The sequence below is a fragment of the Dasypus novemcinctus genome, chromosome 17 (assembly GCF_030445035.2).
Source record: "Dasypus novemcinctus isolate mDasNov1 chromosome 17, mDasNov1.1.hap2, whole genome shotgun sequence".
NCBI lineage: Eukaryota > Metazoa > Chordata > Mammalia > Cingulata > Dasypodidae > Dasypus > Dasypus novemcinctus.
In genome coordinates this window covers 24,039,490-24,064,228 of record NC_080689.1, presented here as the reverse complement: position 1 = coordinate 24,064,228, position 24,739 = coordinate 24,039,490, and the positions used below count along the sequence as shown (strand labels likewise).

The 24,739-nt window shown below is 41.6% G+C and overlaps 1 protein-coding gene across 1 annotated transcript in view; it reads right to left on the bottom strand.

Moving 5' to 3' along the window:
* The window catches only part of CRIM1 (cysteine rich transmembrane BMP regulator 1), a 211,869-nt gene that overhangs the window by 10,542 nt on the left and 176,588 nt on the right, over window positions 1–24,739 (bottom strand). Inside the window, exons 14-16 of the mRNA XM_004466035.4 lie at window positions 10,501–10,695; window positions 3,901–4,023; window positions 568–758 (exon numbers count right to left, since the gene is read on the bottom strand). Coding sequence (XP_004466092.3) covers window positions 568–758; window positions 3,901–4,023; window positions 10,501–10,695 — 509 coding nt within the window. The remainder of the gene's footprint in view (window positions 1–567; window positions 759–3,900; window positions 4,024–10,500; window positions 10,696–24,739) is intronic.

The following is a 24,739-nucleotide window of genomic DNA, read 5'->3' as shown; positions in this document are numbered from 1 at the left end:
ATAAGCAAATTCATAGAATATAGGTTACCAGGGGCCAAGGTGGGTATAGAGAATGGGGAGTCAATGATTAAATTGTACAGAGTTTCTATTTGGATTATAAAGTTTTGGTAACAGATAATGGTGATTGTAGTATAACATGGAGAATGTAATTAACAGTATTGAATTATATATGCAAATGTGGTTAAAAGGGGGAATTTTAGATTGTATGTTATTAGAATAAAAATTTAAAAAACTACAACCAGTACTATACAACAGTGAACCCTAATGTAAACAATGGACTACAGTTTATAGTACAATTATGAAAATGTTCTGTCATTTGTAACAAATGTACCACACTAATGCAACATGTTAATAATAATGTTATATAGGAACTTTGTGTTTTATGCATGATTTTTCTGTAAACCTATTAATACAACTTCTCTAATTAAAAAAATTACTTTAAATCCTTGTGGAAAAAAGATTTTACCGACTAATATACAATGTAGCAAACAATTTTAAGGAAATCTAAGAGCACAAGCTTTTCTTAATTTCATCATTCAAGAGACTGAAAAATTGTTAGGGTAGTACCTTCGTTGGTGTTCGATACCAGCAAAGCAGTGGTATCCACTGCTTCTTCTGATTGATGAACAGGAATGCGATTATAATAGAGAGGCATATTATTATGGGAACCACAACCAAGGCAATGGAGTCCAGAGAAGGCTCTTCACGTGGATGCAGCCTGTTATTGTCTCTATAATCTACCTGGAAGTGACCCATATCTAGGAGAAAAAATATTACAAGCATTTTATTACCTTAAGGATTATTATAATTACACTACAAATGGGAATCAGCAACTTGGTTTTATTGGTTCCTAGTACTTTAATAAGGCTAAAAATATGATTATCTGTTCAATGTTGATTCAAGGAGCTCCTATGAGAGGGCAGATTAGGGATGGATGTAAAAAAAGAAATATCAGGGTGCAAGGGCTAATAACTGGGCAGGATGGTTTTGTTCTAGCTAATCAAGAAAATAAAATGCTTAAGTAAACTTTAAAAAGTGACCTAAATTAGACAATTAAAGACTATTTTGATTAATATTAACATATATGATCTTCTAGTATTCTGAGCAAATAGACTAGGACAAAGTATATTCTCCTATTTTACTAGCGTAATAGCTAAGACTAAATCAAAAGCTAAATCAGAATCAGTAGCTTGGTCTTTTGGTTAGTATTCTGGTTCACTGAGTTGCAAAAAAATACCTCACCTTTCATAAATGAAAACTCACTAGATCTATTAGATCATTGTCCTATGTTGGTAAAATTCTGGGGAAAACCTTTAATTTTGTACTTAAGAATAAAGGGCTTCCTGTTCCCTGAAATCATCATTCTTAAAATCAATGTTGTAGACAGAGAAAACCAGGTTAAATATATATCTTGATCAGATAGTACTCCCTGGAAGTTTCCTTATTTTTTCTTTTCTTTTGTTTCAAATAAATCCTATTGTCAGGTTTTCTAAATGTGTCAGAGATCAGTTTAGCCAAAGATTCAGAGAAATTAGTTTTTATTGTACATACAATCTAAAAGAGTTGCTCATACATTGTTCTGGAAACTCAGTTCATGAAGTGGTATATACCTTGGTGATATTAAAACTCTCCATAGTTTATATCTCAGATTTTTATTGGTATGCTTTTGTAGGGGGAGGAAAAATGGGAAAAAGGAAACTGCCTTTATCATTTTAGCTGGTACAGATGATAATACTTTATAGGAGGGAGAAAAGGAACACATTCCTCAGCATCATGAAAAACGCCGAAGTTAAAGGTGATATTTTGCTGTAATTCAGATTTTAAGTATGCAGTGACTAAAGGAATGAAGTTTCCCTTTCCTCATTCCAAATGATTTAAGAGGTGGTTTTAGGAATATAGGCCGTACAAGATTAAAAAGTAAATTAAGGCATTGTTCACCGTCCTCTTGCCCAGGACTGGGTGAGATGATGATGGACAACGCCCATCCCAAGGGACAGAGAGTGTCTGCAACTGCAAGCAAGATAGTTTCATCCACCTGCCCCATGGGAATCTGAGCCCCTCTCAATTAGAAGCAGAGTGGGCATCACCATCCCCAAGTCCTCAAGATTGGGGAATTAACAAAGGACTAAAGTAGACTTATTATTTTTCTACAACATGCAATTATTTTAGCAGTGCAAGAACTTTTATCACTGATATAAAGGCAGTGGCCACCAAGGTTTTGAGGGGAGGGAGGGGGAAGAATAGAGGTAAGTGGGGGCATTTTTGGGACACTGGAATTGTCCTGTATGACACTGCAACGACAGAAACAGGCCATTATACATTTTGTGATAACCTATAAAATTGTGAGGGGCAGAATGTAAACTATAATGTAAACTAGAGTCCACAATTAGTATTAAATTGCAATGTTTCCAATATGTGTTCATCAATTTTAACAAATGTATTACACTAATGAAAGATGTTATTAATGGTGGAAAGTTTGGGAGGGGCAGGGAATGGGGCATATGGGAATCCTCTATATTTTTTATGTAACATTTATGTATTCTAAAGCTTCTTTAAAAATAAAACAAATAAATTAAGGAAACCCTGGTAAAAGGAAAATGAAGCTGGTACTGAGGTCTGTTCACAAAATTCAGACCTTCATTTCTGTTTCAGTGTTAAAAGCAAGCCATAAATTTATCTTTGGGCTTCCTAGCAGCCAGAGCAAAAATAGAAACAAGTATTAGCAATGAGATTCAGAATATCTTTAAGATTAAAACAAATGAGTTGTCTAGGAGAAGAATGAATTTTCTTGCTACTGACTCAGGAAATTTCTCCTCAGGGACTTTGGCAGGGATATCATGTAATGCAAAAGTTCTCAAAATATTAAATAAGGCTTTTCTTTATGATCACAGAAAGCCCTAATATTTACTGACCAAATGAATGTAAGTATAATGCTAAAGCACCATTCTGACAGAGCAATTATATAAGGAGCCAGAACACTGGGTACAGGAATTTGGCCCTCTGGTCATCTGGCTTGATCCAAGCATAACATTTAGAATATCTAGAATAACAGGCCATTAATCTCTCAAGTAATGAATATTGCTTCTTCCAAAAGAAATATAAAAATTACATAGCAATATTTTGAAAATGTATTTGGAGTAGGTGGGAAGCAGTATTGAATTATGTGCTAAGAGCAAGTTTATACTATTTTGATCAAGAGTTCTATTTTTTTATAGAGAAGGCAATAGTGATAGGAACTCTGCCTTGCTTTACCACTTAGCTATTAGAGAGACAGAATAACATCCCAGAGGAAGACATAAAGGCATGGAATAAACCTGGAGACTGGAAAAATCAACACCCGTAATAAATTGAACTCTCATGGAATGAAAACCACCCAAAAGTAGAGGGCAACCTAATGCTAAATGCTTAATGCAGGATCCACAGATTTAACTGATACTTTTTTTTATCAATTAAATGTTTGGCACTCAATTTTTTTTCTTTTTAAAGGAAAATGTAACAACTTTTTTACAGTCTGAAACACTAAAAAATATTGTTCTCTCTTTATACATAAATGGAAATTTATGAACTCTGCTTACAGAGTTCCTTCTCACACACAACTCTGAGAGCAGGTGTAGAAATTCCACATACCAAGCTGGTATGATCAGGAACCTATTTCTTCCCATCATTAAGGCTCTGAATATATGGGGCCAGGAAGGAGGCATCCTGTTACACGCAGACTTCATTCATCAGTTCAGGTTGTTAAATATGGTACATACAGCTAAGCAGGCCTACCCTGGAGTTAGTGATCTGAACTTACTTGGGTAAGGCATTTAAAAAGCTATTCACAGGAAGTTGTAAAGATTAAAAAAAAGTAGACCATACGTGAAGACTAGCCAGACCCCACCCAACCTCTGTGCTTACCTCTAGGGAGATGGATGATGCCATTCTCACTAGGTGTGGGCCACATGGGAACCTCCAGGTCAGGTTCTCCACGATGATTTGTCTTCTCAATGGGTATGTTGGTTGGTTCTGGGACATACATTTCTAAAAGAACAGAAGATTTTTCATAAGAGATGGTGGAGGCCTTTGTAACCTCAATCCAAATGGTGCACTGATTCAATATAATATATACTGGTACATGAAAGATTCAGTTTCCACATTTAATCATTACTCTCAGAGAGTCACTGGAGCTTTTCAGTGGTGGAAAACATGTCTTATAACGTTAAAAAAAAATTACAAGTTTTCACCATCAGCATCCGAAGTTCTGCTGTGCTGTGGGCTGTAGAGCTTACAGTTTTGTGCAAGCTGATGGGGACAGGCTGAAATGGAAGGCTTTCTATCAGCTAAATGTTGTCCTTTAGTAAGTGCTGCTTTATAATACATTAATACTGAATTGCTGATATCAACTACATTAGCAGGATTTGGAGAAGTTAAAGCATCTTCCACTATTTATGCATGTTTTGGTCCTTCTTTCTCCACTCTCTTTCCCTAAATGGGAATAGAACTGTAGATCTCATGAGGTGCTACCTAATTTAAGTCTTTTGTCTGCTTTGTTACCATTGGAACCATTTAGATTGGAAACTGGTTTTCAGTAAATATATTCAGTAAATATATTATCCTCTAGGTACTTTGAGCAACAAGATAACTACCACATGAAATAAAACTGGGAATATTCTTTACCCCAAATGGTAGATTGTTTTTGAAGCAAAGTTCTAAGGGACCTGTGAAAAATTTCAGGACTTTTCCCAGCTACTTCAAATATATTTTTGTATCTATACTTCACCTGGATAACAAGAACTAGCCCAATATTTTTAAGAAACGGTTTTTAGGTATATCTCTACTTTCAAAATGCAAAAATAAAAGTCATTAATCATATACTTCCTCTCAGCCAGATCCTGCAAAAATAACTGAATTTTATAAGGTTACTCAATATTTATAATACCAAACATTCACTTATAGCCTAATTTTGAGCAAAATAAAATATATAAAATAGAAATTATATAAATTAAAATAGGATTACTTTCCTCAGCTCAGAGGGATTTCTGTCTCTCCCCAAATCACCAGCTTTTCACAAAGTAAACCTTAAGATAAATTTCAGAGGGAAAAAGTGATAGAGAAGAGAGTTTTTTGCTAAGGCTTCTACTCTGAGTTAAATGAATACACACCAAGGGAAATAAACTAAAAAAGTTAAGTAACTTGTCCAGGATTATGTATCTAGTACTTAACTGGCAGAGCTGGGATTGAGATCCAGTTCCGTCATTCTGAAGACCAAGTTTTCCTGCTGCCTCTAAGAACAGAGCCACTTCAGTCTTAGTTGCCCAGTTTTTTGCTTTCTTACTTATAAGGTCACTAGACATGGCAAGAACTAGAAACTATTATAGGTGCTAAAGGCTGAATAGGGACCTGCAAACTATAGAATTAAAAATAGAATTTACTGGAAATATTCTCATTTGCAGGAGCAGGGGCCTGGAAATAAGCCAGTGATTCTCCAACTTTTCTGTCATGCCGGAATAACCTGTGTATGTGCTGATTCTCTCGGGTCCTTGCTCAGGAGGTCTGGGGTAGATGACTGACGTGCATGTGAATTGAGTGTAGGGGTAGGGCCCACTCAACTAGCAAACTCCATCTACCACATGAACTTCACGAATGTACTCAGGAAGAAAAACCACCATGCCATTTAGGTGGACTCTTTCAGTGCCCCTGCACCCACAAACCCCTACTGCTGAGTCCGGCTCACAGCTCCGAGTCTCCCTGTCACATCGGGGGCGAACATGCCACTGGCTTCTGAGGCCTTGGTGTCAAACGCTGCAGCGAGATCAATTCCCTCCAAATCTGTGAATGTCAACAGCTGACTTTCGTAGAGGCCCCAGAGCCAGGATCAATTCATTTCCACTTCGGCGTATTTCCTGGAACTGTGTCCCTCATGCCTGCATAGGGGTGGATTTCAAGGGCACCCCCTCTGAGAGCAGATGTTCGGCAGGGTGATCTCCACAGGCTCCGCTTGGCAACAGCAGGAGAAGGTAGAAGGATCTGGCTGGGATGCAGGAGGCTTCCTTAAGTGAGTATGGATTCGGTTCAGCAAACACTTCCTGAGCATACCCTCCGTGGCATGCTGGTCTGAGTTTTGGGGCACAGCTGTGAACAGGGCTAGTCCTTGTCCTCATGGAGCTTGCATAACCACTGAAGATCCAGCAGTTACCGCTTCCCACTGAGCAGCTTCCGGCCCGCCCTTTGTGTCTGCCCTGCTAAACTCAGTACAGCTCTGATCAAAATCTACCTCCCACCGCCCCTTCTTTATCACAAAATACTTGCAAGCTGTGTTCAGGATCCTCAAGTCTATAAGGGGAAGGGGATCATTTCTCCTTAATTTGAACTTAGCAGGAAGCTACCTCCAAGCAGTTTTGCCAAAAAAGAAAAAAACTGCTTGGAGAAAGAAAAAGAAGTGGAGGTGCTTCCATATTTTATGCCCCAGGTACTCCATGGCCAAAAACTGCATTCAACTTCTGGCTCTAAGATAGAACTCTTCTGGCATTTACTGAAAGAGCCCGTCCTAGCTAGTGGAATTGCAGATGGTCAGAATCAGGAGAATGACATAAAACTCCATGCAGCCAGGCCACTTAGATAATGGTGAGTAACAAGAATTATTCCTGTTCTCATCTTTCACCTGGGATAGGAGTGAACTTCAGAGGAATGCAAGACAACTTAACTAGGGATATATTTTACTTTCAGAGATATCTGGCCAGATGTTAAGAGCCATTGTCCTCTACTGGAATTATCTGTATGACATTGTAAAGATGGATACAGGCCATTATATATTTTCTCAAAACCTATAAAATTGTATGGTCCAAAGGGTAATCCATAAAGAAAACTATAGACCATGGTTAGTAGCAGTTGCTTCAATATTTGTACATCAATTGTAACAAATGTACCAAACTAATGAAAGATGTTTTTACAGGGGAAAATCTGAGAGAGGGAGGGGTGGGGTATATGGGAATCCCCTATATATATATATATTTTAAACATTTATTTTACTCTTGCACTTGTTGTCTGCTGTGTCCATTTGCTGTGTACTTTCTGTGTCTGTTCATCTTCTCTTTAGGGTATACTGGAAACTGAACCTGGAGCTCCCATGTGAAAGAGAGGTGCTCAATCCATTGAGCCATCTCAGCTCCCCACTTGGTTTTGACTCTTGTTGTCTTTGCTCTTTGTGTCTCCTCATTATGTCATCTTGGTTCATCAGTTCACCATGCCTGCCTGTCATGCCAGCTTGTTGTCTTGCTCGTCTTCTCCAGGAGGCACCGGGAACTGAACCCGGGATCTCCTGTGTGGTAGCTCAATCACTTGAGCCATATCTATTTCTTCCTATATTTTCAACGTATAATTTCTGTAATCTAAAACTCCTTTAAAAATAAACAACAACAACGACAAAGAGCCATTATCCTTAAAGGATAATGTCTTGTCTCTTTAAGTTGGGGCAGGACCCTTGGGACTCACAAGGGGAGTCCTTTTATTGGAGATGGAACCTGAAGTCAACCTAGACACAGAGTCCCAGGGCTTCTGCTTACTAGCTGCCTGACTTTGGACACTGCTTAACTTTTCTGAGCGTCAGTTTTTTTCTCCTCTAAAATGGAACAAGTCCTAACCCCTTAACTACCTCACAGGTTTGTACTCCTATCCAAAGATAGCAAAGGAGGAATGTACTCTGTAAAAGTGAGGCTATTCACAATGTTAACTGATACATCTAGAGTGACAAGGCCAGGTTCGTGTTTGCTGGGTCAACCAGGCAGCGCTTCTGCTGTCACCATTTGCTATGATTTCTGGGAGATGGATGTGCTATCCAAATGAGAAAGGTCTGCTGAAATGTCAATGAAGAGCCTTGAGCCGAAGATCACACAGTAAGCCAGGGAGAGTACGGGACAGGAATCTAGCCTTCCTGGCAGACCAGACTTGATCAAAAGTAAGCTGGCAAAAGCTCTACTGATTGCAAAATTTGCTTAGAGAAATGATGGAGAAGTGATTCATCAATAATACATCAGATGCAGATGGGAGAGTTAATAAGCAGAAATTAATTTAAACCCAACAGGAAACCCCAGCTGAGAGTCCCTGGAGAAATCTCTAGTGGTATCTGTGATGTCAGCAATATCTACACTCTCTATTTTATTAAACACACAAACCAAGGAGAGGCTATCTGCTCATGTGACTCTTTACCTTTATTCCTACCACCACCACCTGAGTTTGGGTCCCTATCATCACATGCCTGGAATATCCAAGGTGCATGTCACAGCTGTCCTTGCCTCTTGTCTTTGCTTTAGTCCCTCCTGCACACCACCCTGAGTCTTCTCCAAACACCTTTACAACCATGCCATTTACCTGCACAGAAATGAGCCTCCCTGCTGCCTCCAAAGGACCAAGTCCACACTCTGCTTGTTAATTAAGGTCCTATAGATCTTGGCCAAAGCCATGTTTTCTTTCCTCACCTCCTGCTACTAGAACTATCAGGTCCAGGGGCATTTGATCTTGAGTTCTACCACTGTATTGAGACTGCTAATCATGATGATTACAAGGCTAAACACAATGGTTAGTTCTCACTTTTCATCTTAAGTGACCTCATAGCAGCACTTGCTTAGCTGATTTCTTCCTTCCTACTTGAAACCCCGTCTCTACTTTGGATCCAGGTCACCAGTGCTCACTCTTTATTTATTTATTTATTTATTTATTAACAAGCTTTAGACTATATAAATGATACATGGAAAATATAGGGGGATTCCCATTAAACCCTGTCTCTACTTTGGATCCAGATCACCAGTGCTCGCTCTTTCTTTCTTTCTTTCTTTCTTTCTTTCTTTCTTTCTTTCTTTCTTTCTTTCTTTATTAACAAGCTTTAGACTATATAAATGATACATGGAAAATATAGGGGGATTCCCATATACCTCACCCCCTCCACACACACTTCCCCCCCATTAACAGTCACCAACTCTCTTGACTTTGTCCTGTGTTGGTGGCCCTCCTTCTTGGCCCTCCTTCTTGGTTTCTTTTGCTTGTCTTGCCCTTCTCCACCTCCTGCTCTTCCAAGCTCAGCCCTGGGCTCGCCTTTCTTCTCTTATATATCCTCTCTCCTTGGGTGAGCTTACTCATCCAGTACAAAGGCTTAAAAATTACTTATGGCTGACAACTTCTGGTAATCTATTTCCAATCTTTCTCCTGAACTCCAAATTCAGATGCCTACTCCTTACGCATTTTCTCCACTGAGATGACTAATAGATATTTCAAGCTAAGAATGTCCCAAGCCTAACTGATTTTATCCCCCAAAGCTGCAAGTCCAAAGCCAAAAACCTTAGAGCTACCGCCGGCTTCCTCAGCAAATCCTACTGGTCCTACCCTTACAATGTAGTTGGAATCCAACAACTTCTCAGCACATCCACGGGCACCACCCTGCTCCAGGACACCGTGATTTCTCACCTGGCTTATTAGAAAAGCCTCCAAATTGGTCTCCCTGCTTCCACTCTTGTCCTCCACACTCCACAGTCCATGCTCAACCCAGTACACAGAGTAATCCCATTAATATCTAAGCCAGATCATGCCATTCCTGTGTTAAAACCCTCTGTGGTTTCCTACCTCACTCAATAAACTCCTCACAATTGTCCGTGAGGGTGTGTTTGGCCATGGCTACCTCTCTCTTCCCCATCTCGTATCAACGCTTCCCCCTACTATGCTGCCGTGCCCCATCCTCATGGCTTCCTGCTTTTCCTGACCATGACTACTTACACCTCATGGCTTCTGCCGGGCTATTCCCTCTGCCTGGCACACTCTTCCCCAGGACATATGCAACTCTTCTGGGTCTCTCTTTAAACATCCTATCGGTGAAGTGTTCCGAGATACTGTCCTATATAAACTAAAACAACCTGCCCTCACTTCTCTCTAGCCCCTTGCCTTGCTGTGCTTTTTTCTAGAGCTCTTATCACCATCTTACTGTCCACTGGTTTGCTGCTTGTCTCTCCCTGCTAAAATGTAAGCCCCATGAGGGCAGGGACTGAGCTTTATTCACTGTTGTATCCCCAGTGCCTAGAATAGTGCCTGGTACATAGTAGGCACCAAATAAAACTTAGTTGAATAAATGATACCATTTCACCATTTATCACACTGAAAGTATATTTGCAGGAAAACTGTTACAAAACTTGTGAAGCATAGGTGATATATAGTAGACAAAACAACTAGAAATTGTACTATTCTTCACAGGGCAGGTGTCACTCTGTTACCTCCACAAGCCAAACTGCCACTGATGGGTAAAGAATGCAGAAGAGAAGAAACACACCAATTCTGGCATGGACGAAGGTCTAGACACATCTTGATAGTCACAGTTTTCCAAGATACTTTCAAGTCTTTGTGCAGGAACACTGAGCCTTGGCCCACCTCACAGTTTGGGCAAATATGAAGTAAAGGATGCGTGTAGGTCTTAAGTCTGCTCTAGTTCACCTTAAATCAATACAGCAGCTTAGAAACAGCAGGATGATGGCTAGATACCTGGACACATTGGGCAGCAACTTCCTTCCACATTGATGGGTTCGACACAGGGCAGAGGGGGGCAGCTGACAGTCGAGCAGAGGGTCTGGCCCTGCAGGCAGTAGCAGTGTGTGCAGCTGTCAATGTCCCACCGCTCCTCGTCCGCATAGGCCTTCCCGCTGAAGTGGCACACCACCTTCTTGGGGATTGTGTCTTCTAGTGAAAAGAACAGCACATGGTGGAGTTGCTTGATGTGGTAAAGCCGGCTATCTTATTATACTTGAGAAATAAAGGGAGCAGCTCTGTACACTCACAAGATGCTTTAGGATTTCTGGAGTTAGGCAAAACTACATTCCCCTGAACCCCTGTTGCCATTTTCCTCTGCTCAGGAGGACCATCAGAGCTCTTGTCCTGTGGTCTAAACCAGATGGAGAACACTGAGGCTAACATGTGGGGGTAACTGTTACACCCCTGCTGGGAATGATACCCACCTGGGGAAGTGGCATGAGATCACTGTAAAATAAATATAATCACTGTATGGCTATTTAACAAACTACATGAAAAAACTAAAATTGAAACATAAAGAGGCAGGAAAGTGTTCTGAGGTTATGTTCTACATGGAAAGAGATAAAAGTCTGGTTGAGTATATATAAGGAGGGATTCAAGAAATTCTACTTTAAGGCAGTCTTTCTGTAAACAACATGAGAAGAGAAAGGAATAACAATAGCAATGTCCTAGGAAACTGGTAGATTATTCTCTGCTATCCCAGTTGGGGAAATTAGCCATAGCACTCATTTTTCAGGATTGTTGGATGGATTTCTCTATGATCAACAGACATTTCTATTTTAAAAACAATCTCATTTCTTGCTGATTCATTTTTTTCAGAAACCTATGGTATTTAAGAACAAAATATTTTTAAAGAGATGTTCTTATTTATAGGAACTTGTAACTTATAAAATATTCTGCTCTTTTTTTCCTTCATTATCTCTTGCTATCCCCTTTTCTTCCCTTCTCCAATATTTTCCTCCTTGAAAGTTCCTTTCTCTTTGGCAAATGTCTTTTGCTGGTTTGAGTTACTAACTTACTCATAATCACATTTCACAGTCAGAACCTTTCCCCTAGAGTTCAAGCAACGATGTCTTCAAGAGAGGCTCAAGTGACCAGCAGTCCCAGTAGCAAAGCAGAGATGGAGCAAATCAACAGAGAGACATTGGGGATGGTAATTCCCACGTCACTGCACAGGTCAGTGACTGGGTGATTCCTGTGAATCTGGGGAAATTTTATGCTCATATTCTGAAGGCAACTCTACTCATCACTGGTCACTAGCAAATGCAAAACAGTAATGGAATCTGGAAGGAAATTTCCTTAGGAAAGGAGTGGGGTCAAAGTGTGGCAGTTTGAGATTTATGAAGTCCCCCAAAAGATAAGGATTTTGCTTGTAAACTGGTCTGTTCCTCTGGGCGTGATACCCTTTGATTGTATTAAATAGCTGAGATGTCACGGATCAAATTATGTTAAGATTAGGGCTTTGATGTTATCCCGTCAACTCAGGCTGCCTCTGCCCCCTTGGTGGGCTGATATAAATGGGCATTCACTCAAGAAGACAGAGAAGATACAGAGGAAGAGAGAGAACTCCACAGACAAAGCAGAGGAGAGAACTTGGATTCTACAGCCCTGGGAAGAGAGATGAGCCAGCCCATAGCTGAGAAAGAGGCAGGCTGAACCCTTGCAGAGATTACCCGCCATTTTGCGTCAACATGTGGCAACTAACTTGGGTGAGAAAGTACCTCTTATGGTACCTAGAGTTGGACTCTTTAAGGCAGGGGTTCTTAACCCTTTTGTTCCATGGACCGCTTTGCCAGTCAGGTGAAATGAATACTACTGTAATTTATTTATTGTATACATTCATAAATAAAGGGAACACTAGATTTCAGTTAGAGGTCAGAGAAAATAAAGATAATAAGTTGATTTTTTCAATTCAAGCTCATGGATCTCCCGAAATCTTGGGGTCCATGGACTCCTGGTGAAGAACCCCTGCTTTAGGGCCTTGTACCTTGAAGCTTTTGCCCCAAATACCCTTTATAGCAGCCAAGAGATTTCTGGTTCTTTGCATCAGCACCCCTGTGGCTGACTAATACACCAGGGCTCAGGGTTCTTCCCAGAAGGCACCTGGGAAGCTTTCGCAGGGACAGTGTTCTCTGCACAGACACAAAGAACAGAATCCAGACTGAGGGCGCAATGAGAAGCACGTAAGCATACGACATAAGGAGGCATTTCCTGTTAGCAGCCCCAAACTCAGCGTGCTGGGTGCTCTCGTGGCGACTGGAAGCAGCTCCCTGTGAAGACCCTGGCAGAGAGCTTCCTGTTAAGCTTTTCCAGAGGAGGATCAGAGATAGACATGCTCACGGATCTGTCTTTGGTCTCCATATTCTCTTCTTACTAACCACTCAAGCACATGCAACTTTTTAAATGGCACTAATAATGTCCTGTTACTGTAATATTTTGCATTTCCACAGAGAGTTCTGGGCCACTGCAGAGGTCAGGAAGCAGGCACAAGAAGGAATCTGTGTCAAGTGTTAAGAAGCATAATCTCGGTTTCTCAACATTTTCCCATTGTTTCTCTTATTACTGCTGCCCAAGGTTCACAAGGTATACTGAGCAACCATTGGAACTTCTGGTTGCCAAAAGAGGCCCCTTTTCAGTATTCATTCAAAAACATATTCAAAAACTGAACTTGTGAATGTCCCCACAAAAAGTTTTCTACTGCACTGACTATTAGACTGAAAACTCATTCAGAGGCTTTCAAACCAAACCCGTGGTAAAATATGAGTAAGATATTACTATGCAAAGAAATCAGAAAAGAGAAGGTTAAACTCCTCTTCCCATCTAGTCCATCACACTCTACTCTGCATTCCCTCTCAGAAGCATCTGTGCCAGTCTTCTTGAAGGACAGGAGGAAGAGAATGACGGTGTAAGCACAGAGAGGGTGAGGACTTTGTAAAAAGGAGCTAGAGTCAAGGCCAAGTTCTGGTCTGTATTTCCTTACAACCTAGAAAAAAATACTCATTCCATCTTAAGATATTAATTAATTAGCATTAGCTACTAATATCTATGAGATTAAAATGATCCACTGGAATTAGTTTAATATGTTTAAAAAGTTAAATGACAAATACTATAAGGCCATTCACTCATTCATTCAACAGAAATTTATAACAATGCTAAGTAAGGCATGTTGTTGACCCAGAGGGCCACACAGAAGTGGCAGAGATGGGCCTGGGGATCAGACCTCCTGATCAAAGCAGTGTCATAATTATTGTTAATGTGAATTAGACACAGAGCTGGAAAAAACAGAGGACAAAACAAGCAATGCTTCTGGGGGACAGGGGAAAGTTTTACCCAGGATATTTACATTTTATTTGGAGGGATGTGTAGGAAAAGGTGAAAAAGCTGGTGGGAGGGCATTCCAAGCAGAAGGTGCATGACAACAGCCAGGCTGGAAGGACAGTGAGAACTGTCAGGGCCCTGTAGAGTGAGCATATGGAATGGCTGGAGACGAGGTCGGATTGGGCTGTAAAGGGCTCAGATGATACCTGAGAAATACCGAATCTTTCCTGAAGAGGAAGGGTCTTAGCAGCTTTAAGATAACTCTGTAATAGGACAGTATGGAGGATTAAATGATGGGAAATGACAGAGGAGATGCTGTCCAAGGACATGGGATGGACTTCTAGACAAAGAGAGGGGTGATGGAGATGGAAAGGAGAGGCCAGAGTTGGGAGAGGTTTCTGAGCAATAACAGGGTACGGATGGAGAAGAAGGGGGAAGCAAGGAGGATGACCCTGTTCCTCGCCCGGGAGACTGGGATTAGGTAATTCCAATAGGGAAGAGTCACTGTGCTGCTTTAAAAAGCAACCAGTTGGTGAACTTGTCAGTGACCTGGTCCAACCTTATTGAACTGCTCTAAATACTCTGATGGACCGATCAGAGCTGTAGTATCTGGTTCTCAAACCCTTGGCCTCTCTGTGTGAAAATGGCTGTGAAGCTGCCACTAGGATAGAAATGACTTGAGGCACACTGAGGTAAAAGAGTACCTGAGCCTGGGAGAGGAATTTCAGCTAGTCCCTTGAAGCTATGGGTAGGGAAATGCCAAGGATGAGAGACTGGGGTGACAGGCACAAGTGGCAGTTCTCATCATGTTTCCTTAAAAAGCTCATATTACTCTGAACCAATAATTCTACTTTTAGAAAGTTATCCCTAAGAGATAATCAGAAAAGGCCTCAAATGACTTATGTAGATCTTCACCACAATATTAATTCATAACATCAAGAAATTAGGAAAAAATCTGGTCCAACAATAAGAGAATGTTTAACTTTTATGATACAATGATATGTGGGAATATGGTATAGGTATATTAATGTGTTAAAGAGTAGGCAATACATTTTCATGTGTAGTAGGAGCTTAACCATGTAAACAGGAAAATTAAAATTAAAAAATTAATAACCGGTCAGAGGGAAGCGGATGTGGCTCAAGCATTGGACACCCGCCTACCCCATGGGAGGTCCTAGGTACCATTCCCAGTGCCTCCTAAAGAAGATGAGCAAGAAAGCAAGCTGACGTGACAGGCTGGCACAGTGAGCTAATACAACAAGATGATGCAATGAGATGACACAATGAGGAGATGCCACAAGGAAACATAATGAGAGACCCAATAAATAGGGGGCAGATATGGCTCAAGCAATTGGGCGCCTCCCTCCCACATGGGAGGTACCAGGTTTGGTTTACTGTGCCTCCTAAAAAGAAGACAAGTAGCCATAGAGAGCAAACAACAAAAAGAAAGAGAAAGCAGATAGAGCGCACAAACAACAAGGGGTGGGGGTGGGGGGGAGTTAAAAAAAATTGGAAAGAAATAGAAACGTTAACAGTGATTAGGGGTGAATCTTTCTACTTCTTTATGTTATAGTTACTTTTTTTCCCAATGATCATGAGTTACTACTGTATAATGAAGCAAAAAGATTTAAAATGGCAATCTCACCCAAACATACGCGTGCACAGGAGTACTGAAGGAAAAGCTTACTTAGTCTGAGGCTGGTTCTAAAGAACCTGATCATGCAGTGTGGTGTTTTCTGGATGAGGCTGACCCACTGAGAAGGATTTCAAATGACTACAAGAAAACTTAATGATGGGAGAAATGCCAGAGATCTAATCCTGAGCTGCAAAATAACAAAGCGTTTAGGGAACGATTCATTCAGTATTTGTATGAGATCATTGTCTAAAAGAATATTTCTAAAATGATGTAAGACAAAGAGCAACTACTCTGAATGACTTAAAGGCAATGAACTGAACCAAATGCTTTTGACTAAATAGCAGGCAAAGTGAGTTTCCCATTTTATTTGGTTACAAAATAAATCCTTTGCTAAATTCAATGAGGATTAAAAATCCAAAGTATCAAGATGGTGACAAGGAACACAGTGAAACCTACTGAGCCTGCTGCAGCAGGCAGGAACTCCAGCAGGCTCTGAGCACAATTGCTCCGAGGAGGCGGCACAGCCACTGAGTGTCGGGGAGCTTCTGCGGTCACAGTAAGGCAATTTTCCTTCATTCTGGGGGGTGATGTGACCACATTCCAATATCCAGGTACTGCCACCAATTTATCTCCATTCAAGCTCTACTCATCACTGACTAACTCAGAAACATCTTTCCTTGGACTTCAGTTTATTTTCAACTAATTTAGACTTGAGGTCAGGAAACTATCTTGCTAAGGTTAAAAAAACTGGGGTGGGGGGAGCATAGGGGTAGATACATATCAATCACTGGCTCTTCCTTTTGGAGACAGCAGAGTGAAAAAAGGGTCAAGGCGCCACAGAAAGACCTTGCGAAGGAGTCCTAGGCTAAGAGTGAGGGGCCTCAAAGTCCACACAAAGGTAAGACAGTATCTAGTCTCCCAGCACAGAGCTCAGCTCCCCGTCGGAGCGCTGAAGACAGGCGTGAGCCGCAGTCCATCTCCTCAGTGACTGGGGGCCGGGGAGGCAGACAGGGGAGGCGAGAGAGGAATCTGACGGCTTTAAAGGCCTGAGTGCCAAGCACCTGAGAAGGGAACTAGTCTCTGCTGCGCGCCAGCGAAGCCCAGACACGATGCTCAGGAGCTCCAGGTGGATTACCTCAGTTCAGCCTCATGATGGCCCTCTGGGGCGTGGGGGGCGGTGTCCATCTTTCCATTGGGGAAACATGGGTTCCAAAAGGGTAAGTGACTTGCTGAGACTCAAGGCTGGGAGGTGTGGGGACTGCGCACAACCCTGGCCGAGCTGTCTGCCTGCAAAGTTGTGCTCTTCGCCCCGAGCCACGCTGCTGCTCTTCTCAACAGCCCCCTTTCCTCCATGCCAGCAACACAAAGAACCTTCCCCGAGTTGCCTCACACCTGTGTGAGGGGCTCTGGAGAACTGGCTCTCCAACACTTCCAGCACGTGGTGAAGGCTGAGCTGGTTCCACTGGCCTGACCCGCCGTAAGCCACGGTTATCAGTGAGGGGGTCCCATCAGGTGGGTAGCTTGACACAGGGAGGCAGAAGGCACCGGGGTCCCCACCGACAAGAGCCATTTCAGAGACAGCCCCAGAGAAACATTTCCTGCTGCTGCTTGTGGATGGGGATTTTCTTATCTCCACACTGAATCTGCTTGGATCACAGTATCAACATAGTTCACAATGGCAAATTTTGTTTGGCCAATTTTGCTTTAAAATGAAGCCACATTTGACCCTCACACATGGGTGGATCACCCCTTTATTAAATCTTCATGTGAGGTAAATGAAGGACTTTTACTTTTTTTTGAAAAACAAAAAAACTTTTCCAGGGTGACTGCTCCCAGCCATGAGCGCATATGAGATTTTAGTTAATGAGGCTTTATAGAAATATTTTTGTTTTTGACCAAATTTCACTTGAAAGGGCAATGATCTGAACACAGGCCTGAAAGTACAGAGTGAGTTTCGGTTGACTGATGGGTCTTGGAGTTCCCTATTCCTTGCCTGCCCCTTTCTTTTTCTGAAAATACTGTCTCCATAGCTTGGCATGTTTGGATTTATCTGAGAAAGTTTTAGAAACCACTTGGTTACAGGGAGATATTTTAAACACTGGCTTATTTGTCAGGCCACAATTGGGCAGACCAGTCAAAGCCAGAACCTGTGGACATCACTTCTGAATATACAGTGCAGTGTGCTTTGTTTTCCCATGGGAGACACTGGTATTTTATGGAATTTGAGGTTCTAAGTCATAAAGTCACTGTAATCTTTAGGGGAGAGAGTGTGGTCTAACAGAAAGTACATATAAAAGCCTACTGAGCATTCACGCTGAAGAGGGATATAGAAACAGACATGAGGACCACCAGAGTAAAAATAATTGAAACTTTATGTTTGGCTATGGAGTGGGTTATGCCATTATATATATATATATATATATAATATATATATATATAATATATATATATATATATATTTTTTAAGGAGTTAATGGGGATTGAACCCAGGACCTCATACACGGGAAGCAGGCGCTCAACCACTTGAGCTACTTCTGCTCCTTTGTGCCATTTAATTTTGATGGGTATATTTATCACTCCAACTGGTTTGCTTATGCTGCCAATGACATTAGATTTGCTTTTCAGTATCTTTTAATAATCATAACTTCCACCTACTGAATGCCTACCATGTAGCAGGCCATGTACTAAGCATTTTACATGGATCAATTCCATTTGATCTCCACAGTCCAAGAGGACAGGGTATTACTATTTCAATTCTACAGAAAACAGAGGCACAGGGAGATTAAGTCACTTGCCCAAGATGCACAGCTGGGAAATGGCAGGACTGGGATGGGAACCAGAGTGGGCTTGCACCCCAGCTCCCCACACCCTCTGACTGCCAATGGTTAACCTCAGGAGGCCCACTTTCTTGGGCAGGAATCAGGGCTGTGCAAACAAAGAGAGGGTGCAGCTCACTGGGGCAATGGGCACTCAGTTTTCCTACCTTTTAGACTTGTTGATCAAGGTCTTTGCCTTCAAAGGCAGATGACCCTTAGCCTCACTGACTCATATGTCCTGGCACAGTCTGAGGAAGGAACTGAGATAACCAAGTAGTTGTTGACGACTCACTGGCCTCCTTAGGAAAATCTCTTAACACTTCTCTCTTCCTTTTACACCTTCTCTCTCTCTCCTCCCGCCCCCTCTCAGATGACGAGGATTAGAGGAGAATGTTCCAAGGAAAACATGAGGTATGACGCTAATATAATAAGGCTTATTTTTAAAACAAACACATCAGGAGTTATATATCTCAACAAATGTTATCCCTTTCTAAGCAGTCATTGTAGAAGGCTATAAAGTTATTCCAACCATGCTGCTGTTGCTTCATACAGCTTTGGAATTTTCCTTTTGCAATTGCATCCAGAGCCAATTTTGAAACATGCAAGGAAGACAGTTATATTTCATGGCCACACCTTGGTTTAGCTCAGCTGTGGTATTTGATTTCCTCAGCTCTGGCCTCTATCTTATCCATCAGATTCGGCTTGAAATGACTTTTGGCCTCTTTCAGGGACAAACCTACTGCTAAAGGGTGAAGACTTGCTTCTGCAATAATAATCACCATTGTGTGTCCTGAGCTTGGAGCACTTGAGCTGTGGCGGCGGCTCCTTCCCTGGGCTCTTAATTCATGGAATGCTCAGGCATATGCCTTATCTTTTTTTGGATTCAAACATAAGCAACATCATTCTGCATCACAGATGACTGTGATAAAATTTTGTGCTTTCAGTCTTAGGGTTTGGAGAATTCAGCATGGCATTTTTCCACTTTTCCTCAGTGCTGGCTGATATGAAAGGGGAAGAAGAAGTGGCCAGGGCTTGAAATGCTAACTCCTTTGGAGCTGACCTCTCCAACTGTTTACACTTCATTATCTTGCTCCTTTTCAAGATAAGAGAAGAAGTCTTAACAGGCTGTTAAGGTTGGACTTTGTTTTTACTCTTTAAGTATTCTACTGATCACACTATAAAGCTAATTAACTGCTGGGGAAAATCTGGAATTGAGAAATGTGCTGTTTTCTTCCTCTATTAAGATCCAATTTAGTACTTCAGGGGTCATTGAAGTGGTGGCAGAGCCCTTACTCTAAGTCCGACCATAACGCTGTGTATAAATTAGTCCCTGAAAATACAGGGTCTTCTTTTGTAGAAGGATATAAAAACGCAAATCCACTCTAACCTGTGTCATGGTTAGATATATATATTTTTGGCAATGATCACCATCATCACAGGTAAAGCGACTGTGGCTCAAGGAGGGGCAGCAATGTGCATCAGGGTCCCACGGCAGGAGGCAGAAGCGCCTTTGTTCAACACAGTCGACCCCACACAGGGCTCCTCCCGTGCCACACGCCACCCAGCATGCCCCTGCCGCGTGCAGTCAGGGACCCAAGCCACGGTCTGCGAGGCGTGCAGGCCGGGCTGTGTTTCTCAGCTCTTCTGTGTGGGATTCATCTTATTTTTTTCAACTATCCTGGAAATTTGAAATTATTTCAAAGTAGAAAGCTAAATAATAAAAAGTAATTTACTCTGGGATCCTGGAGGCCAAGGAATAAAATGCAGCCAGTACTCTCAGCGAGTCCCACTGCAAATAATCCAAGGCAGACCGTAGCGCTGGGCTTGTTCCTCCCGGCGCAGCTACGGAGCGTCTGCAGAGCAGTGTGACAGTGTGCGAGGCCGACGAGGTCCCTGCCCTGGGGACAACGCTGCTTTGTGAGATCCCAAGTCCAAAGGGATATGCCACGTGTTCTAAGAAGATGCACATATTATACTTTAGTTTGGTTTCCTACGTGTGAGGTCCAAGGGGTTTAGAGAAAACGTTGGTGAAGTCATTTGGGTAGGTGTAAAAAGCTACCACACGCACTACAGGTAACAGAAGACCTAGAAAGAGAGTGGAAAAGGCCGCCAAGGATTACCAGTGACACAGCGGACTTGGCTCAGCAGAGCGGAAGTGATCTTTAAAATTTTACTTTACAAATGTTAATAAGGTATTACAGTACTCTTTACCTACCACAAAGGAATAAACACCACCATTACCATACATTTTACTTTCACTTACTGACAAGACACCTAAACCCCTGGACTGAGCTCCCTTAGGGTAGGGAGAATGTCGTCACCACTTCTGTATCCAGAGTTGGACCCAAGCTGGGCACCGACTCTGCACTTGGAGGATAAATGGAATGTGAGCACCTCCTGTTTTAGGAACCAGCTTTGCACTTTTTTTTTTTTTTAACGTGAAGAAAAGAGTGAAACTGAAATTGCAAACAAAGAAATCTGTGTGAACAATCTACAGTTTACCTAGAGCCTTATGGCAACTAATGGGCACAGAAAATGACAACGGATTTTAAAGACCTTGGTGCACTGTGCCTCCATAGACTAGATCAGAAAAGCTGAACTCGACTGAAGTCTTGCTAAAAACTGATGCCAGTGGCCTAGATAATTTCAATGAAGCAAAGATCTAATATGTAGTAATTCTGTCAGCAAATGATTAAGGGTTCTTAGCTAAAAATGCAAAAAGTATTTATTGATATGATTCAAAACTTGAGTATGCTACCTTATAACTTTTAGCCCCTAATAAATAAAACATCTGTTCTTAATCCATCCTTATAAAAAGAGGGAGAAAAGAATGAAAGAAAAATGGAGACAAATGTTGCCATGTAGGCTGACTCCTACCGTTATAATAATGTTTTATCTTTACTGCTGTTAAAAGAGATTTGATCACAGTTTTAAGACTTTTCTTGGATGTCCGTTTTTGCTTTATCCTCTTCCATGTATTTTTTGCAAAGCCTATGTCTATTTATAAAGGCTAAAAAGAGCCTTTCAGGTTTCTTCAACACACTGGGAAGAAAGAGGTGATTGCACAAAGTCCTCAGTTAATAAGAGGAGTTACAAATTCTCCTGAGTTCCATAAAGAGAAGTCTCATCAAACTGGTAAGCACAGTACCTTTGGCAGATTCTTACTGCACGCAAACAGGACACTATTTGTCAGCAATATAGCTTAATACTTGTATTAAGCACCTGTTATAGCTCGATTAATCACTTCATGGATAGAAGTTTAAGGAAACATTCCATTTCCAACTTCAAATGAGGCTGCATTTCATATTTAGGTCCACAAGCCAAGGTATGTGTACAGGTACATGGAGACCAGACATAGCAATCATACTGAAAATATATAAATGTAGTCTAAAAGCCAGGCAGGAACAAAAAAAGATCAAAGCAGCCGAATAAGAAGGAAAAGTATATTCCCCTTTAGCACTGAAAGGCAGTTATATACAAAAACATCATCTTAAGAAAGTCTTGAGGTGGAAGTCACTAGACTTCCCAGACTGGGCAGTTTCTGCGTTTACAGGAGCTGTTTCCTCCTGGCACAGCCTAGGTGCTGTTGGGACTTGCCAGTGGCCTACAGAGGGTCTGTGTTCTGCCTTCATGTCAGATTGTGCCTCTCCTCAGCAGGTGGCCCTCTTGTAGAGGGGATCTCTTCCCTGACCATTAGATGACACCAAAGCAGGGCTGGCCTCCTGGACAGAAGCAAGAGGCAAAAGGCACATGCTGGTGGATCTCTCTGGAACCCCACTGCCAGCCTCTTTAAAATTAGAATGTGGGGCTGGAGCCCAGGAAAAGGTGATACCACTCAGAGACTTTCCCAAAGTTAACTAGTGCAACTTGACTTTCTGTTTATACAGCAGGGAGCCTGCAAAGGATACTGAAATGAGAAAAGGAAGCTGTTTCATGGGAGGAGCAAGATGAGATGCTTCCCCGGGTGAAGGGTAAGACTAAGACCTAAACAAAATGAAATCAAACACTGGTTATTTTTGTTGTGATAACTTTAGATGAGTTCTAAAATTAGTACAGTGCATAACAACCAGAATGTTTTTATTTTTTGGACCCTCTACACAATCAACAGAAGAGCAACCCACTTCTCTTTCCTTTCGTTTAAATCATTTTGACACTAAATGTGACAGCCCAGGTTTCCAGGCATGGCCACTGGAACCGACAGCTCTGAAGGATGTGCAGGGGGCACACCAAGTCTCTCCACTACCGCAGTATGCCCTGATTCCAGAGGCCACGTACTCTGCTTCCAGGAAACAGAGCAGATCACGCATGTTAACTTCGTAGGCTTCTCCAATGGGATTAGCCCCTAAAAGTAAATAAAAAAATAGAAGAGCCCCATTTCTGACTTGTGAAAGGGTCTAGCGAAAGGGCAGTGAAGCTGTGAGGTTTGTGGGTCAGGCACTGTCACGACACAGCTGCACTGCAAGCCCTGAGGGAGTGTGCCCTTCCCGCCTCTATCACAAAAAAGCCATAAAAGCAGCCACAGACTGCTTAGCGTGAGAGCAGGCAGGCTGCGGCACACCGTCTAAGCATCACCTAAAACATTTTGTCCTTCAAAAGCGCATCATTGAGATGCTACTTCCAGACCTTTTTTTCAAGGGAAGGCAGGTATTACATTTAAAAATGAGATTCTGGAGTCCATTTGATACATGCTACTCACAACAGCTGTAATCTGTGTCAGAAGAGCTGAAACTCGACGGAGTTAGCATGTATTAGCACTGTGTTTTGCCATTTATAAAGTACTTTCACATATGGACATCATGTTGCTTAATTTTCATAGCACTTTTGTGATGCGCAGGACAATATTATTATTCCCATCTTAGAAATGAGGAACTGAACTAAGGTTAAATCATATCACCAAGACACACAGCTAGAATGGGACAGGGCTGGGATCATAACTGTTTGGCTCCAAGGTAAGTTCTCTTTCCAATGTGCAGAAGTTTTTAATTTTAGGAAAATAGTTTGGAGAAGCAGCTGTGAAAAATGTTCCAATGAAGATGCCAGTATCATAACATTATGGTTTAAAAATGAAAAACATTAAATTCCATGAGTTGTATATCTTTAGGATGCTGAACTGAATATTTACTATGCTTGATTCCTGGGCTGAGTTAAATACACAATGATCAACAGATGTTCCAAAGAGATGCTATTTACATGTATCTCCAAAAGAAGACGCTATTTTGATAGACATAACTCTAAACAAACAGAACTCTAATCAAGAAGTAATGCTGTATAACAAGAGACTAACTTAGTATAAAGAATAGACATCTCCCCTGTTAAAGAAAATAGTATTAATCATATGCTAGTTGAAGATCACTATGGAGAAGAAATATTGCAACATTCCAGTCAACTGAGTGTCATGCCAGCTTGACTCTGCATGAAAGCTCCAAGTAGCTACCTTCAAATATTAATCAGACAGATGTTCGAATGCAAAAAAAGCTTTTCATTTACACAGATCCTTAAAAATATAATATACTTAAAGACATGTAAAACATACTAGATGGCTTAGAGATATACAATTAGAATCTCTTAACTTTGTTCATATGCAAGTTATCAACTCTATAATAAAAAACACACCCACAAACAACTGTCGTCCCCAAATAACTAACTCTTGACAAAAACTTTATAAGAGAGATGCACTGACTCAGGGATCAGCCAACAAACATGACTAAATATCTGACTTCAAATATCTTCTAAAATAATACATGGTTACAAATGAATAAATAAAGAAGTACTTGCCAAATCTCAATTTTCACAACATTTTAACTACTGAGTAACACTTACTTCATAGCCAACACAGGATGTGCTTGCTTAAAATCAGTTCTGCTCATTAGACTGGCTTCATCAGGGGACACACCTGAGCACCTGGCCCAAAGTCAATAAGCCCAATGCAGGTGCAGTATGGACTTGAAGTTTGCATAAATGAAACTAAGAAAGCACTCTATGATCAGAGAAGTGCTCTTTCTTGATTATACTTTGACCAGGAACTACTGAACACTTGGACATGGTGTGGTTCAACTGCAATGCTGATGGCGCCTTCCAGAAGCTTCTACAGTCTGGCCCTAGTCTCGTCAGAAGGCGTGCTGCCCACAAACAGCAGGACAAGTGTGATGTGCTCAGGGTGTAGGTACTGCACGTGGTGTCTGGGTTTTTGCTTACTACTTTGCCATCTCCTGGGAGTCATGGAATAAAAATCTCACTGAAGCACTGGAATAATTTTTGCCCTGGAAAGGTTCTAGAAATGCACGTAGTCAGTGATAAGGGGACGGGATGCTTGTATGGCGAAGGTGTCATAGCCGAGGTAGCTGCTCCTTGCGAGGAATCTTGCACTGACTCTGCTATCACACCTTAAGGATTCCCCCCAGACCTCTGGTCTCCTTCTGATTTA